At 37.7% G+C, this 16,647-nt stretch overlaps 1 protein-coding gene across 1 annotated transcript in view; it reads right to left on the bottom strand.

Moving 5' to 3' along the window:
* Nucleotides 1–16,647, bottom strand: part of MYO3B (myosin IIIB) — a 214,396-nt gene that overhangs the window by 154,850 nt on the left and 42,899 nt on the right. Inside the window, 1 exon segment of the mRNA XM_074829074.1 lies at nucleotides 6,617–6,762. Within this exon segment, the coding sequence (XP_074685175.1) occupies nucleotides 6,617–6,762 (146 nt within the window).

The following is a 16,647-nucleotide window of genomic DNA, read 5'->3' as shown; positions in this document are numbered from 1 at the left end:
CTGTGGTGATCTCAATCTGCTTCCCCTCCCCATCTCCCAGCTCATGAGGCTGGGTGTCCCAGGAACAGCCAGTTCCACTGCTAAAGACTGAGGCAAAGTAGGTGTTGAGTACCTCAGCCTTTTCCTCATCCTTTGTTACTATGTTTCCCTCTTCATCCAATAAAGGATGAATCCTCCTTTTGTTGTTAATGAATTTATAGAAACATTTTTTATTATCTTTAACAGCTGTATCCAGGTTGAGCTCTTTTCATAGCCATTACTTTTCTTTTCAAAATTTTACATCACTGCTACCCTAAGAGACAGTACTGATACGATGTAACATTTCTCACAAGATAGTCATAGTTTGAAGAATTTATGGATCTATTTTACTTTAAAAAGTTTAAGTGTAATGGTATTTGAGAATCTTTTACTTTGTAATATTTTGCCAAAACAGACACACCTAAGTAGTGGCAGCAGATGGAAGAGGTTAAAAGTAGCAACTCCCAAATTACCAACTTTGCTAGGCCACCTTCCCTTCATAATTTAGACCCTTCTGTTGGGAGATTTGAAAATATATTCTAGACAGATGACATGTTAACAGAATCATTTCATGGTTCAGTGTCTTCGCAGTATGATTTATCTCTATCTCTAGGCACTGGAGGTCCCTTTTCAGGAGATTTATGAGTTAGATCCAAAAATTCATTTTGATGAGGGAGAATGTGTGCATCATTGCAAAACAGAGCATTAACATTTGCTCTAAGACAATGCTTCCTTCTCATTAGCAGTTTTAAGAATAAGTCTCATGCATGCGATATCACAACTGTTTCCAAGACACTGCACATTCATACAATAAAATGTTCATGAATGAAAGAGGTATTTTAAATTTGCATTAGTCCATGAACTTGTATCCCCTTCTCTTCCAAAGCTACATAATACATACAGAAATAAGGTTCCGAAGGCTAGTGTTGAATGAAGCATCTGACTTAAATTTTAACTGGAATTTTCTTCTTCACTTTTACTATATTTGCTGCAGACACTACATTTTCTGTAGGTCAAGAAAAGTGCTTAAGCATCAGGCCATATTATCAAAAGTCTGAAGTTAATACTTACACACCTTAAAAATCAGTGTTTTCAGAAGTGCTCAGCATCCAGCATCTCCTGCTGTGAAACACTGATCAGGTTTTCAGGGGAGTGCAGCACAGTGGGATTACCTATTTTCCACATCTGACTTGAGACACTTGGTGAATTCTGGGGGTTCATCTGCCCTCTGGAAATCAGCTATTTTGTTGAGATAAATTCAACATCTGACAACATTTTATGTTGCTTGACTCAATTAAAGGAAACCTTTTTCTTTTTCTGTTCAAACAGTCTTCTAGTAGCTGCAAGACAGAATTCTAGATGTGAGAAATAGTGTGTGTCTGATTCAGGGCAAGGATCAAAAATGTCAGATCACCAGTGCATGTTTGTCACCCACTTCACAGTGCAGGCAGTTTGTAGTTACAGTTTAAAACACACTGAAAATGGAGGACAGGGAGCAACACATCTGTTTGCTGTCTTTCAACTAATGCTATTGATTTAACAGAAGCATTTATTGGCCTTCCACTAGAATCTTCATAATAAAATCCTTACCCTGAACAAGATGGAGGAAGAGAACTGCAAATAAGAAAGGATAAGTCATGTTCTTTATCTAGCAAGGCACAGCAATCAGACAAGACAGTTGCTGCTCATGTTAGAGATGGAGAAGACAGAGAGGCAGAAAGACATGATTGAGGCCTTGTTATCTACAATGTCCTGTTAAGAACTATCTTCAAACAAAACACTTTCAGCAGAACGGAGACAAAAGTATTTGAATCTTTTTACAGCAATGCTGAAAGGACAGAGATATGAAAACTATAAAAGAGTTACAAAAAGACAGAGCTAGGAACCTCAGAGCACTAATGGAGAATGCAAAAATCAAACATCTTAGAGTCATTAGAACTTTCCATATTATCATCTCCTGCTTTACAGACCAGTCTCTAGTCTTATTTAACAGCTCACAGGGCTTTCACTGCAAGTTCTGTCATTTCTATATAAATACTAGCCTGCACAGAGAAGTATAACTGGGAAAATCATAATTTCAAGTGTCTTCCAATGAGATATATACCTAGGATGGGACAGAATGCTCATGGCAACAGGAATGTTTTATTGTTGTTTTCTGTTAATGTCCTCCAAAGAGGGGAATGTAAAATACTTCAGATAGAAATGATGAAGATAGATTTGGATTTAAATGGGCATAAGGGGCCTTCTCTGCCATCAATGCCATATGACCCAAACATCTTGGGGTCCTATGATGTATCCACAGACATGCTCATTTGCAGACCTCTGAGCCATTCAACCTGGAGCTTAGTCCATCCCTGGTTCAAATTACATAATTCAGACATGGACCTGTGTTAGTTGGAGGTGTTAAGTTTAACAGAAGTCTTAAGTTTGGGAATAAAGTTTTCATTCCCCCAGAGAGTTTTCTGGGTACTGAAATTTTGACTACGTTTTGCTGAATATTTAATTTTCTAAAGCAGTGTCACTGACTTTCCCTTCCATGGTTATAACTGCTGTATAGAAGCTATAGAGAAGTATAATTTCTTACCTACTGGAAGAACATTTAGGCTTTGTAACTAGTACCATCTGAATTTAATATCTTAATTGCTTCTTGTTTAGAGAACACAAACAGTGTAGGATGTTTGGGTACTGTTAGCTTCTCCCATTTTCCTGCTTAAATCAGCACATGAAAACAGTAAAAGCCAAATCCTTGGCTTGAGTTCTACGCTCCAGATATAACTCCAAAGATCTTGGGGGTATGTAACTGCTGTGACTGTTAGTACAAAGTCATTCATTCAATGGTTGATTCAAACCCTATAAAGTCAAAGTAAAGACTCACTCATTTCAATTACATTAATTTAAGACTAAGGCCTAGCTCCACAGCTCACAAAGTTGAAACTCAATGCCAAGGCTAAGAGCACAATTACTGTCTGTCTCTAGAAAAAAGCCAATGACCAAACTGACATAGAAACTTAACTACTTTATTCCCTACTTGAGAATGGAAGAATTCTGTGGAAACACACACACAGATTTCTGTATCTAGCTTTGGCAATTTCAACATTACTAATGTTTTTAAGTACATTCATGAGAACAGATTATTCAGTGCTTGTTAACAAAACTTGGAAACTATTGCAAAGTTTTCTGCTAATGTAAAGAAATCAGCAGCACGCAAAACAGATCAGTCTAGCACACAGAAGCCAGTATAAATAGAAAGATATGGATCAACTGTAGTCAAGAATGTAAGGGAACAAGGAAATAACTCCTGATAACTCTGCCTGAGTGATGTCCAATTGCCATTTACCGTGAATAGCAATTTCACCTCTTCTTCCCCAAACTAAAGTCAAATCAGCCTAATCGACAAAAATTATCCTGGAAGAACACATACAGAAGTCAGATATATGCAGTAAATCTGTAGCCCATTACATTTATTGCTCATTATTCACAGTAGTTTTTTACACATAAGATAAAATGGAGCTTGACTGGAGAGTACCACAGTCACACTGTAACTGTGCAACATACTCTGGTGTCATTTAGTATTAGTGCATTTAGTACGTTTACCAATAGCTGAAGCCTGATTTACCAGTTTCACATCAAACCACAAGAAACCACAGCTGAAAGAGGAGCTGTTATCAACAAATTAAATTATTTATGTCTCTGTCAGAAATTAGAGTATGGGTACATACACAAGGCTGGAGTTATATAAGGTTATATTGATTCCTGACGCAGGTCTTGAAGCTACCTCCAGAATCCCAGATTTAGAAGTGTGTACCTTAGTATTCAGCTCCATGGTACTCCAACATTAATGTGGCTTGAACGACAAATAACAGTTGTGAGATAGTTTTGGAAACTGCTAACCTCCTAGCGGCCATTTTCCAGGTGAAAGCAAAACCTAACTGAACAAGTTCTTTCTCACTATATCCCTCCGGAGCAGTAAGTTCCAGGCTTCACTTGAGAGCAGTGCTCTCACCGTTCATGAACTGAGGGCAGTCAGATGAATGAGCCCTTCCTCCATCTCACCAGATGTGCAGAATTACATCTTGATTTAAACAATGGGTGGAGCCAAGCCCACTGTAGGGAAAGCTCAGGCAGGCAGCCTCCTACAGAAAGCAGGAGGCAACAGGCACTAGTGGTTACCAGCCCTCATCTGAGACAAGAATTCGAGCTGCATGAATAGGCTGTCTCTCATTCACTCTACCCTAAGCTGTTTGACTGCAGGTATCAGCAGAGCAATTTTAAGACATAAAGACCCCTGTGCCCAGCACATATGCCTCTGGAGATGTGACCAGTCTCAGTTAAGTACTAGTCTCAGTTAAGTAACTTGTTGAGTCCAGAGTCTCACTAAGCCAAGAACTAGGGCTGAAAGCTTTGGCTCAAATGTACAATGGACACAGAAAGTGTTGGGCAAGAAACTGAGAAGCAATAATGAAAAAGAAGAGAAAAAAAAAAAAAAGAAACAGCAGGATTCCATTTGTTTTGATTGGATCTTACAATCACATTAAGTCCTGGGGAGAGGGGAAATAGGGATTGACTGTACCTTTCCTCTTCTCACAAGGTGGCTAAGTATTACCAAATAAAGCTAGCGAGTGGCACACAGAAGGAGAGAGTTCTTCCAGTAAAATATAGCTACCCTGTAGGCTTCTTCACTACCAGATGTTATAATAGGTGAGAATTTGTACTGGATAAATTCAGAGATGATACTCAAGGATACTAGCTACATAAAAATGACCAAATGGTTTAATACTTGCATTTATAACTTCAGAGACAGATACTATCAAGAAAGCTGAAAATTTAAAGATGCCAGATCCCCGAGCTCAGAGGATTCTGCACTGAACAATCTCAGAAGCTGAGCTGCAATGCTTCTATAGGTTGCTGCTTGATCACTCAACAGCCAGTGCTTGGAAGAACCACTTTCAACCTGAGAAGAGCCCCAATGCTCATGTTAAAAATGCGTTAAAAATGTGTGAATTGCAGCACAGATATCAGGAACTGTACTAAGACTGCTTCTAAACTGTCAAACTACTATAAGAGAGGAAGGCACCTTTTGGTCATATTTACTACTCCTCTGAATTGACTTCAAACAAGTACCAGGAGAGAATCTCCATCTCCTATAGCCTAGGCCCTTATGCCATCTAGTACTCATCATAGTCCACTTCATCTAATATGAATGCAGCAGGGTTATAGCTCATAAAATACAAAGCAGAGGGAAATCTCTTGACTTAAAAATTGCTACCATTCTATTTAGTAAATGTACTTATTTAATTCATCAGACAGATCCTTCACATTTGTTTTGCTAAGTCATAAAGAGACATAACAGCAAATAGGGCAAGAGATGAAATATAGATAGCAATGAAAGCCTCTATATGCCCTATTCTACATATCTTCGTATTGCTTTCTGTTACTTTTTGTATGACTTCTGTCCTTTTAAACTGTTTTGAGCACTGATAACATTTATAGATATTGCTTTAGTAATCTGAAGCCTCCCTTGCTGCCTTAATTGCCAGGACCTGTTTTACACTTGTGCAAAGGCAAGATGAACCACAGCTTCAGTATGAATAACTCTGGAAAGAGTGGTGGCAGTTCATGTCTGGGCTGGGTAGAAGGAGATAAGTGCATGACACAGAACCCAGCACAACTGCATCTGCATATAAATAGACTTAATCAGAAATGCAAATTGCAATCAGAAGAAATTTTAAAAGCCTGTGATAACTGTGCAGATAACAAAAGGTCAAACACTTGTATTGCTGAAGGTTTCAAACTGTTATCAGTCAGTGGCGATTCTTTCTCTATGAGCAAAATGTGGTAAAGACAAGTATATGCCAGTCTAATCAATGACGGACAAATTATTTCTATATTTCATCTATTATTATAACCGTTCTGTTGTTAAACTCTATTTTACACTGTCAATCTCATCTTAACTTATTCAGGAAGACTCAACAAAATGATAACAAAATGAAACCAAAAATAGCATGAAATAATACAGCTAATTTACATGACTATATATAGAAGGAATTTCTATTCCTTTTTCATATCCATGTATGACAATCCAAATCTTCACATTTTAACATCCTTGGGTAAATGAAAAAAAATAAATTATGACTACAGTTTGCTGAAACTGCCAGACTGCTTCACAGCATTGTCAAAATTGTGTGATTTTCTTCCGCAGTAAAACAAGCCTAAGACTCTAGGAAAATAACATTTTAAAATGTTACTCAACAGTTACAAATGTTGGCTTCTTCCTCTTTTGAAACGAGTGGTTTCATCAATAGTAGCTAAGAAAAGTACTTTTGAAGGGAGGTACCTTGATATTATATGATTTTATATTCTAAGATAAGAATAAAATAAATACCTAAGTCTTTATCATTTCAAGGTGCTCTAAATATAAATTATTGTAGAAGTCAGGCTGAAAAAAAAAAAAAGTCTTTAACATTACACCTTTTTGCTGTCTTTTCCTGTGAGGGATTCTTAGGATTTCAAGCACAAGCCTTTACTAAATATTCTTTCTCCTTTGACTAGATTGCCTTTGAATAAACTAGTGAGTGAAGAGAGCCATCTAGTGCCATACCTTGGAATCTTAAAAAGGGTTTTCACCGGATGCATGTCAAATAAAGGAGGATCTCCATCCCCCAGTTCAATAGCTGTTATTCCCAAGGACCATACGTCACATCGAGCATCGTATGAGTAGTCATACTGTTGTTCACAAGCAATGACCTATCAGAAAAAAGCAGAGAAAACAACGTTTTAACCTAATGTACAATTCACACCATCCTAATGTGACATGAAAGCACTTTTTTGAGTCATGTCTAAAATCCTATGTAGTTTTCAAATCCATATCTTTGCCTATATATCCCGCTTAGGAAAAACACCACAAAAATGTAACAGTAAATTAGAACTTCTCTTAGGTTTGTTTTTTTTAAAAACAATCTCCCTCTTTTTTTCCAATACGTTAAGTTCCACTGGGATGCTTCAAATATTGATGTGAAGAACATCACTCTACTAAGTTCTGTTTTTGAAAGCACTTCTTACAAAAACCTATTACAATAGCAGAGAACCCCATATTGATGTTATTTTTATTAACTTCTATGACTATTCATGGGGATAGACTGATTTGCACAGCTGTTTTTCAGATAAGAATATTCCATCAGTCATTTCTGCCATTTTTTTTTTTTCAGCTTGTCTCTACTAGATTTGAGTAGTTTAAAAAAAAAATCTTAATTAACATACCACGTACCTTGTCTAAGAAAAATGGAAGTTAACAGGAATCTTTCCTTGGACATCAGAACCCTTTTAGATCACAAACTTGATGCACACTTCCAGCTAACCCACTGTTTGCATTCTAATCATAAGCTAACTATTCATAGAAGCTGGAAACAATTCTGCATCTAAACATGAGATTCAAACTAAAGTTTTAATTTAGCCCCTATCTTTACAAAGGGACAAGACAAAAATCACAGCTTTACTGCCTTTTATTCTATCATGATCTAGAATCCTGTCAAGTTTGTCTTCTCAAATCTCATCAAACAGACCAACTGCTTTGAAAATCTGTCAGATCCTCACACATTGCTAGTATTGCCTTCCATGATTTTTCTCAGAGTTTTAAGTATTGTTACTAATTTGTAGTTAAATAAACAGAACTTCTGACAGCATGTCCTAGGGTGGCTGTATCTAGGTTCTAGAAGAGAATTTTTTTTTTTTTTTACTTCTGAATTCTTGTGTTCAGGCTTCAAATTGGGACAACGCTTTTCAGTGATACCAACATGCAAGTTAGCAACCCAGGTAGCTGCTGGCAGAGAGCCACTCTCAGCCTGCTCTAAGAAAATCTTTCCTAGAGAAGCTGCTGATTCCAGCTTAACATCTTGGTTACTTTCTCCATAAGCTGCACCTAGAGGCGTTGCTGCCTCTGGTAGAGATTCTATCCAACAGGCCCATGGGACCTGTCCGTCTCTTACTCTGGGACTCATGACCCCATCACACAGCACTCATCATTTATTTTATCAGAAATCAGGGGTGTCACACATACTAGTTAAAATAATACTGAAATGATTTGGGGTTTTTTTGGCAGTAAAGTTGGACATTAGTTAATTCCTTTGCTATATACTAATAGTTCAGTTCTTTTCCTAGAGCAAATCAGTCCAGAAAAATTAAGACCTTTCCTGAATTTTCTATCAATGTTTTGAGAAGTGTTGAGAACTCTCTCTTCCTCCTCAATTTTTTATGGTTAGTATGCCAAAGAAATTTCTTTTCATACCCTACTGGCAGTGGTATTTCCCCTTTCTTGCTGTAATGTCAAAGAATCTTCTGATAGAGTATTAGACCAGTGTTTCTCAACTATGACATGATAAGGTGGTCAGCAAAATGTCTGCAAACCATCTGAGAAAAACATACATACACATTCCCCTACAAAACTATGAAATAAACAGAATGGGGAAAAATGAAAGTAAGGACTGCAAAAGAGGGTTCAGGGATTTTTTTCTTTAACTTGAAGAGGCAAGGTTTTGTTAGATAATGTGGTGTTTTTCAAAGTTGTCACATGAAGACCATTTTCCATCTCCCTTCTCTTCAACAGAATGTCTTAAGTGAAAGCTCTGAAATATTTCTTAGTTCTTCAAAGAGTTCATTATAGCCTTGATCTCATCCCAGAGATCCCTCTAGCTCTTGAAAAAGATGAGTTTTACTGTGCAGTAGATAGATTCTATGCAACTCAAGCAGAGCACTTTAAACCACCACCCTTATTTCAGAGACCTATAAGATAATTTCATTTCCTTATACCATGCTGTCCTGGTTTTGGCTGGGATAGAGTTAATTTTGTCCCTAGTAGCTGGTACAGTGCTGTGTAGTGTGCAAATAATGCTGATAACACACTGATGTTTTAGTTGTTGCTAAGTAGCGCTTATCCTAAGTTAAGGATTTTTCAGTTTCCCATGCTCTGCCAGCAAGCAGGTGCACAAGAAGCTGGAAGGGAGCATGGCTAGGACAGCTGACCTGAACTAGCCAAGGGGATATTCTATATCACAGAACATCATGCTCAGTATATGAACTGGGGGGGGAATTGGCTAGGGTGGATCATTGCATGGGCATTGGTCAGTGGATGGTGAGCAATTGCATTGTGCATGACTTGTCTTTTTTCGGTTTTATTTCTCTCTTTTTTATTATATTCCTTTTCATTGCTAGTATTATTATTATATTTTATTATTGTTATTTAATTTATTTATTAAATTGTTCTTAACCCACAAATTTTACTTTTTTTTCTGATTCGCCTCCCCATCCCACTGGGAGGGGGAAGGAGCGAGCGAACAGCTGTGAGGTGCTTAGTTGCTGACTGCTGTTAAACCACAACACATGCCTTAGAGAGAAGGAAAGAAATCAAATTTGATGTAAAAACTTGTCAGAAACTCAGTGTGAAGATCCATCAGAGATACTTAAATAATACATTCTAAAGAGCCCATATCTGGTATTGAGTTTCCTTCATTGCAGTTTTGGTCAGATACAGAAAGGGAAGCTTGAATTTCTTGATTATTTTTGTTTCTTTATACAGTTTCCCAAATAATCTGTACACTCAAGGACACTTCCTCAAAAAAAACCCCACCACCCATGCAAGTCAGCTTCCCAGGCCATGACTCAGAAGTTGCAAGTGGCTTATCCATATGTGACTAATTAAATGCACTGTGTTCTCTTTCCTTTTTTAACACATGAGAAATATTTATCTGCTTGATTAAAAAGCTGCTAGAGTCCATCTCCTGGAAGTGACTACCTCAGAAGTTGCCTGGTTCTCATCAGTGTGCTGAGTCCTTTTCAAATACTTGTATATTTGTTCTCAAACTTTCAGATGCAGAGGAATATATTTTCATTTTCAAGGGAAGGAAAAGAAGGACCTGCTCAAGGTCACACTGGACTTTGTCAGCAGTGCCACATACAGAGCTGGTCTTCCACATTCAAAGACACCACCACTTTTGCCTCTATAAGCACATCACAACTGCTCCTAACTACAGGCCAATAGCAAAACTTGCTATGTATCTCAGTCTTAGAAAGTTTAACAGGATACACTAAAATAATATGAGCATCAGAGGGCTTTGCACTCATAATGGATGGGGAAAAGAGAGTATACTGCAACTGCTGTTTTAAAAAAGAAAGTCTTTGAGCTTTTCTCAGCTTCACAATGTATCACCTACCAAAGAGAAAGGAATGTATAATGCATCTTTGTAAGTCTCCTGCTCCACAGCTAACCGCTCCAGTAAATATGGTTCATGGCAGTAAAATAACATGGCAAAATACTGGCATTCTAACCACGGGGAATTAAACACTATCAGATTGTCCTCCATTCTAATATCAAGAGACTGTAGTGATTCTTTTAGAAAAATATTCCCCTTAATCTGCATTCTCTTTGTTTACAAAAATTCAGCCAGTGGACCATGCAACCCAGTATGTTTTAGACAGTTATCTTGACTACAGTGAGATCAGCCTCACAGAAAACATACAAAATGAACTGCTCTTCTGACACTGAGTATGCAGCATTTATATGACTTTAATGATCACTTTGGTTTGAAACAAGTTTTCATTTTCTGTAGGATTTATTAGAATCTTACCAACTTATGCACCACTTAGAGAAATACAAATGCCACTAATTTTAATTTTTAAAGCAAGAATCATATTTTACAGCTTTTTCCTTGATGAAGGTGCACATTGGCAGTTTTATTTATATGCCAGCTAGCAAACAACACTCGACCTTGAAATCTGAAGAAGAAAGAGTTCTTTCAGTCATAGTTTACAAGCTAAGTCCTTGGGAATGCCCCAGTCCTGTTTTGCCTTGAAAACTATTGCAACTCCCTGCAAAGCAAAAATCTCTAAAAGCCAAATACAAAAAGGAAAAATGCCACTGACTTATCTTTTATTATGTCCCTGTCCCTACTGGAACTCAGAGATACTCATTTTTTTGAAACATCTGTCCTTTGTGGTCAGAGTTCTGGAGCTGAGCGTGCCTCTCAGCACTGCTGATGCCTGCTCTGCCCAGTGAGGCATGAAGACAGAGCCCAGAAGAAATGATCTGAAACTGAAGAAAATGCTACTTCCTTTCTCTACCTTGTGCAAAGACATCATCACATCTGTACCTATTTTATATCCAGCAAAATCCTCCCCTGCTTGTACAAGCAAAAAAGAAGAGGTAGCTTGCTTTGCTGCAAACACTACGTTCATGCCAATGCTTCAGGGGGTGATGCAGTTAATCTTGAGATTTGCCAGTAAACACAATGGGAATAAGCGCCAAGTCTTTCACTTCGGCACGGACTGGTTACGTGCATACAGTGGCCCAGGTTTCCAAGGAGACAGGCTGTCACCTTTTGTATTAGTTGTAATTTCATCATGATTTCAGGCCCAGCTATACTGTGGTAGGATGGAAAGCACCTAAACACCACACAGAGAAACAGACAATGTGATGGCAGTTGCCAACACTAATCGTGCTGAGGGTCGCACTGGGGCAGGGTGAGGTGGGGGGGGGAATTCACTGGACTGGCAAAGATGGCACATGAGCAAATCAGTGACACTAACTGGAGGGAATTTAGAGAAGCCAACGAGTGATACATCACTTCTACAGAAACACAAAACTTCACAGAGATACACAAGATGATTCACACCCTGAGAAGACAACTTTAAATTCAAGGATATAATTATTTTTGTTCTGAAATCAATGCAAAGGTCTCTTTGAACTTCAGCAAGCCCTTAAGTAGATCACAGGTGGATTTAAAAGAAGGAAAACAGGTAATACATAGAACCAGCTGCTATTTGTACAGTGGTCATACTGACTTGTGGGCAGAGAGGAAGCTATACATATGGTTAGCTGAAGCAAAATACATCAAATCCTTTTAAGTTTACCCAGAATTACTGGAAGTGAAAGAACTTACTTTCATTTTGCCTCAGTATATACAGTGCACATATAAAGTATAGCTGCAAGCATACACAATACCAATAACAGCAGTACAGATGTGCAACCTGGAGACGACTACTACACAATTAGAGCTGGAGACCCACCTGCAGAAAGGAGTCTGGAGTTAAAAAGGTTGATGCCCCTGAAGAAAGGCGGTGCTGTACTTAGCTGACGTAACTAACTAAGCAGCTTATGAGGTGTGCGAGCACAATGCTGAGAAGCACTGCGTATGTAAAATGAATGTGGCACAAAATTGTTACCCTTGCTGCAAGGAGAACAAAATTGCTGGCTATGCAAGTCAAATGAAAGAAACCAGCTGAACTTCTGTGCTCCACCTGACACTATATAACCCAATTAATTTATCTACATAGGAAATATTAAGTTCTAATTCCTATACACTGATAAAGAAAAAAAGTCTTTCATGATAGCATTTAGCAGCACTGGGGACACTAAATTATCCAGACCAAAGTGATACCTATCTATCTCTATCCCTCCCTCACCTCTCTTTCCCTCTCTCCCTCCCCTCAAGCACATTCACATAATTAAAAAAAGAGCAAATTTGTGATTGAAATTGGTTCCATATTCCCCCACATCCCTTCACAAGATTATGGCCATGTTATCAAGGTTACTGGCAAGGTTCCCCAAGGTTCCCTCCAGCTGCCACGTCCTTTTCAACCCCCTCCCGCTATGCCAGCCCATGGAGGCAAAGGAGGAGGTGATACATTCTGCCAGGCCCTGCTCTGCAGGGGGAGCTCACTGGTGCTGTCCTGCTGCGCGCTCTGCCTCTCTTATGTGCCATCTCCTTTAAAGAGACCTCTGTATTCCATTTCAGCTTTCTGAATTCCACTGCTTTCTTTCTGGACTTCAAGCAACTTCAGCATAACTCCTTACTACTGCAGCTTATTAAAGCTTGGGTTTGAGAACCACAGAAAATCAAGGAAGTGGGGAGAAAAAACAATCAGTGCAGAAACTGCTATTTTTTTATTTCTTTATTCAATTCCTAAAGATCTATGTTCCCAAAAAGATAACTTTCTTTAAATCATGCCAGTTGATTCTCAGAAGGTGGCATCTCAGAGTCACAGGCATTTTAGTCATATGCAGCCATTTAAAGACCTAATTCTTTTCTACATTCTGCCACTGACCTGCTGTAAGCCCTTAAGTAAGTCATTTCACTTCTATGACCCTCAGTTCTTCCAGTCTTGTCCTATCTATTTAGAGCAATGGTTCCCACTCTTCCCTGCCCTGTCTTCCCACACTTACACTGTAGCAGTTCCTCTCTGGCATGGCCATGCCTTTTTACCACATGTACCACAGGACCGCACTCAAACTCAGTGCTGCATTTCAAGAGTGAATACTCCCTAAAAATAATTTCTAACACACCGCAGTGTCCCACTACTTTAACCTCCTGAAAGCAGGGACGTCATTTCAAAATGTATGCCAAGTGGGCAATTCCTTTACACCCTAGGCTTAATATACTATCATAAATATAGTAATGTTAAACAACAAGCAGTTGTTCAAATCACAGTGTAACAAAAATCTACATTATGAATGATTTAATGCTACCATTCTTTATCTTTACCATTTATTTATCGAATTTATTATTTTTATCCACTACATGTGTGGGATTTTCAAGTATTTCACTATTAATTAATCATGATGCCAAATAAACACAAATTCTGGAAATTGCATCTGTGAAGTTTCTTCCTAAGGACAATCAGTTATTTTTTGAAAATTATGTTTTCCATCTTATCTCATTTACTGTAATTCATGAGGTAAAAAATACCCCACAGCTTCAGTAAGAGCTAATTCAGTAATCTGTTTTATCATTAGCTATAAAAGAATAGCTATTACATCTTCATGGAAGATGTTATAAGGAAATATTTTCAAAATTTTCCTTATTAGAGAAGGTACATATTTCCTTATGCTTCTTTATCACAAAATATGCATACTGTTTCACTGTGCAACTGTTTTTAAATGGCTTTCAGGGAGAAAAATAAGTGTATATACATTCTTGAAATCTACATCCTATTTATACTAAGCAGTGGATTCCTATAGTTCATTATAAATTAGCATTTACAAAATTCAATACTTAGTTTGCATTTAAAAGTGTAGCAAAAATGTGCATATCAAAAGAGCTAATTGTAGCTAATAAGGAATTAAAGTGAAGAGACATAGAGCTATTAACAGGATGCTGACCTTGAGTCCTCTGATGTAAGCAAAGGGCTGGCAAATAAGCTAGGTTGAAGTGTGATAAAACGAGAATATATTCAAAAGTTTCAGGGGAATGCATCACTGTACTTGTTTAGAGTTAATTAAAAACATAATCCCAGGTTAGTGATGGGGTTATCTTTTCTATGCTGCTTTTCCAACTGCGTATTTAACCACACATGTATTTACTATTAAAAGGATTTTTTTGTAAATTTTCATGTCTCTAACAATAGAGAGGTAAATAAGACAAATCAGCCCTAATCTACCAAAAGGAAGATTTTTCTTTTGGACCAAATTCTAAGGCCTTGAATACAGTCAGTAATAAATACTGACTTCAGTGGAAAAGGTGATGTGAGTCTTTGAAAAATTTGATTTTTCCCTTTATTTTTCCACTACATTAATGCAAATGACTTTTTGGTGTGCTTTTTTTACCAGTTTGGTTGATTTTTCTTTAGATTATGCAAAGACACAGCTTCATACTGAAACAATGCAAATACTATTCATCATTTCTGGATTAGATTTACTGCACACACATATGATCAGATTTAAAAAAATACAAAGGAACATTGGAAAAAGAAAGACAATTTAAACTAGTCACCTATTTTTCTAACACTTCTGAAATTTGTTCTGATGCTCAGATGTATTGACTTTTATCCCAGGAAGTATGCCTTGATTCAGCAGGGGGAAGGAAAAGAGTCTGTTGTCTCTGGGGCAGTCTTACTGATCATTACTTCATCTTGGCAGGATGGTAACAAATATCCAAAATACAGAGTTGACAGAGCTTTAAATAATCCTGTGACACGTGAATTTCTTCTGAAATCAATAGCAAACCAGAGCCAAGATTTTACCTCTGGTTAACTCATTGTTACAGAACTCATTACCTTTACCAATATCTTAGCCTTTCCTACTGTCATGTGCCACATTTCAACACATAGTTCTTCAAAGGATCAACTGTTTTAATTATGTTCCTTTTAAAACATAAGTATGCATGCACCATTGTAATTTTTTAGCAGTTATCAGTAAAATATAAGAGCATACTCCCTGTGGTGTTAAATTACCTTCAGTATCTCTCCAGTTCTTTCTGACTTCAAGTACCTTTTTCTATTTCTGTTCTTAAATCTAGATTTGGGCCAAAGAAAACATGTACAGATTCTAGCTGAGCTTGTTTCCGGAGTCAGGTTTCCAGCTAAATCATGATAACATAATTATATTTAGCAAAAATGAAAATTGCAATTCTATTTGAACTAGATTTTGTTCAGTTCTGCACTAGAGGTTGAAAACAAGACAAGTAAAGGTTTGGAACTAGAAATGTGAAGGCAGCCAAGTTCAAAAGTTGCAAATCTGATTCCTCCTGCTAGCATTTAACACAATTTATTTCATCATAATAGAAGCACATTTTAGGTAACTTGTTTGGCAACAGGCAGCTTTAAACATTCACCATACTTAAACTACTCTGCCTTATTTATCTTTTTTTTGGCATGCCTGTATTCAGCGTTCCAGTTTCTGCATGTCTATGTTTGTAACTGTGAGACAATCCTAATTAGGTTAAACAGCAGGGACTGATTTTCAGTGAGTCTACTTTAAAGCTGCTCTCAAACTGACTCATCCTTGCCAAGTTCCTCTGTTGCTTCCACACAGCCTAGTTTTTCCCTCTATTTTCATTTTTCAGCAAAATTTTTGTTAATCACATGCTCTACTCACAACAAATGCTGAAGGACAAATCAAAAAGATTTGTCCTGTTGCTGCCAAACAAGCCTCACAGTCATCAAGGGAAAAAAAGCCCTCTAAGATGTTCAAGTCACTCAAAACAGTTAAGCTGCTGCTTTTTGTGCTGCCAGTAGGAACACTGAGCTGAAGAGAACACCTCACGCCACTCTCAGTCACTATTTTCCTATGAACTTTTGCTATTGCAAGTACCATGCCATATAATCCCATTGATACATTTTGCAAACTTCATCTTAAAAGACACTGGTTTTCCTCGTTATACAGGCTGTTCCTGATCCTGGCTGATCTACTGATTCTAGTTTCCAGCATATTTGTCTCCTGCTTATCACCAGTTATTCCTAACTGTCAGCTTGAATAATCCTGCATCATTCTTCTCCAGGTTTTATTTTCCTGGGGTTTACCCTGGAAAATATTCCCTGTCAGCTTCATTTCACAAGGTCCATTTCTCTGAAACACTCCCGTAGCCTCTCCCTCCAAGGCAAGCTTTTTCAGCTCCACTCACCCTTCAGATTAAATCCATCTTTCTCACCCTTAGATAAGACAAGGTCCCATGACTGCCTTATGCTGAGGCTCCTATGTTTCACACACAGATAATAAAAGTCCAATTTAAAAAAAATAAAATATTCCTAGTCTTCATGTTTTCTATTTCTCTGATCAGTAACATTTCCTTCCTGTCCAGTTATTTTATGGTATTTTGGGGTTTGACATAGATTCTATCCTATGTCAAAACCTTTAGGCAGCAAGAT

Source organism: Strix aluco, chromosome 6 (assembly GCF_031877795.1).
Source record: "Strix aluco isolate bStrAlu1 chromosome 6, bStrAlu1.hap1, whole genome shotgun sequence".
Lineage (NCBI taxonomy): Eukaryota > Metazoa > Chordata > Aves > Strigiformes > Strigidae > Strix > Strix aluco.
Note: the sequence above shows the minus strand (reverse complement) of the source record. Positions and strands in the feature narration are given on the sequence as shown.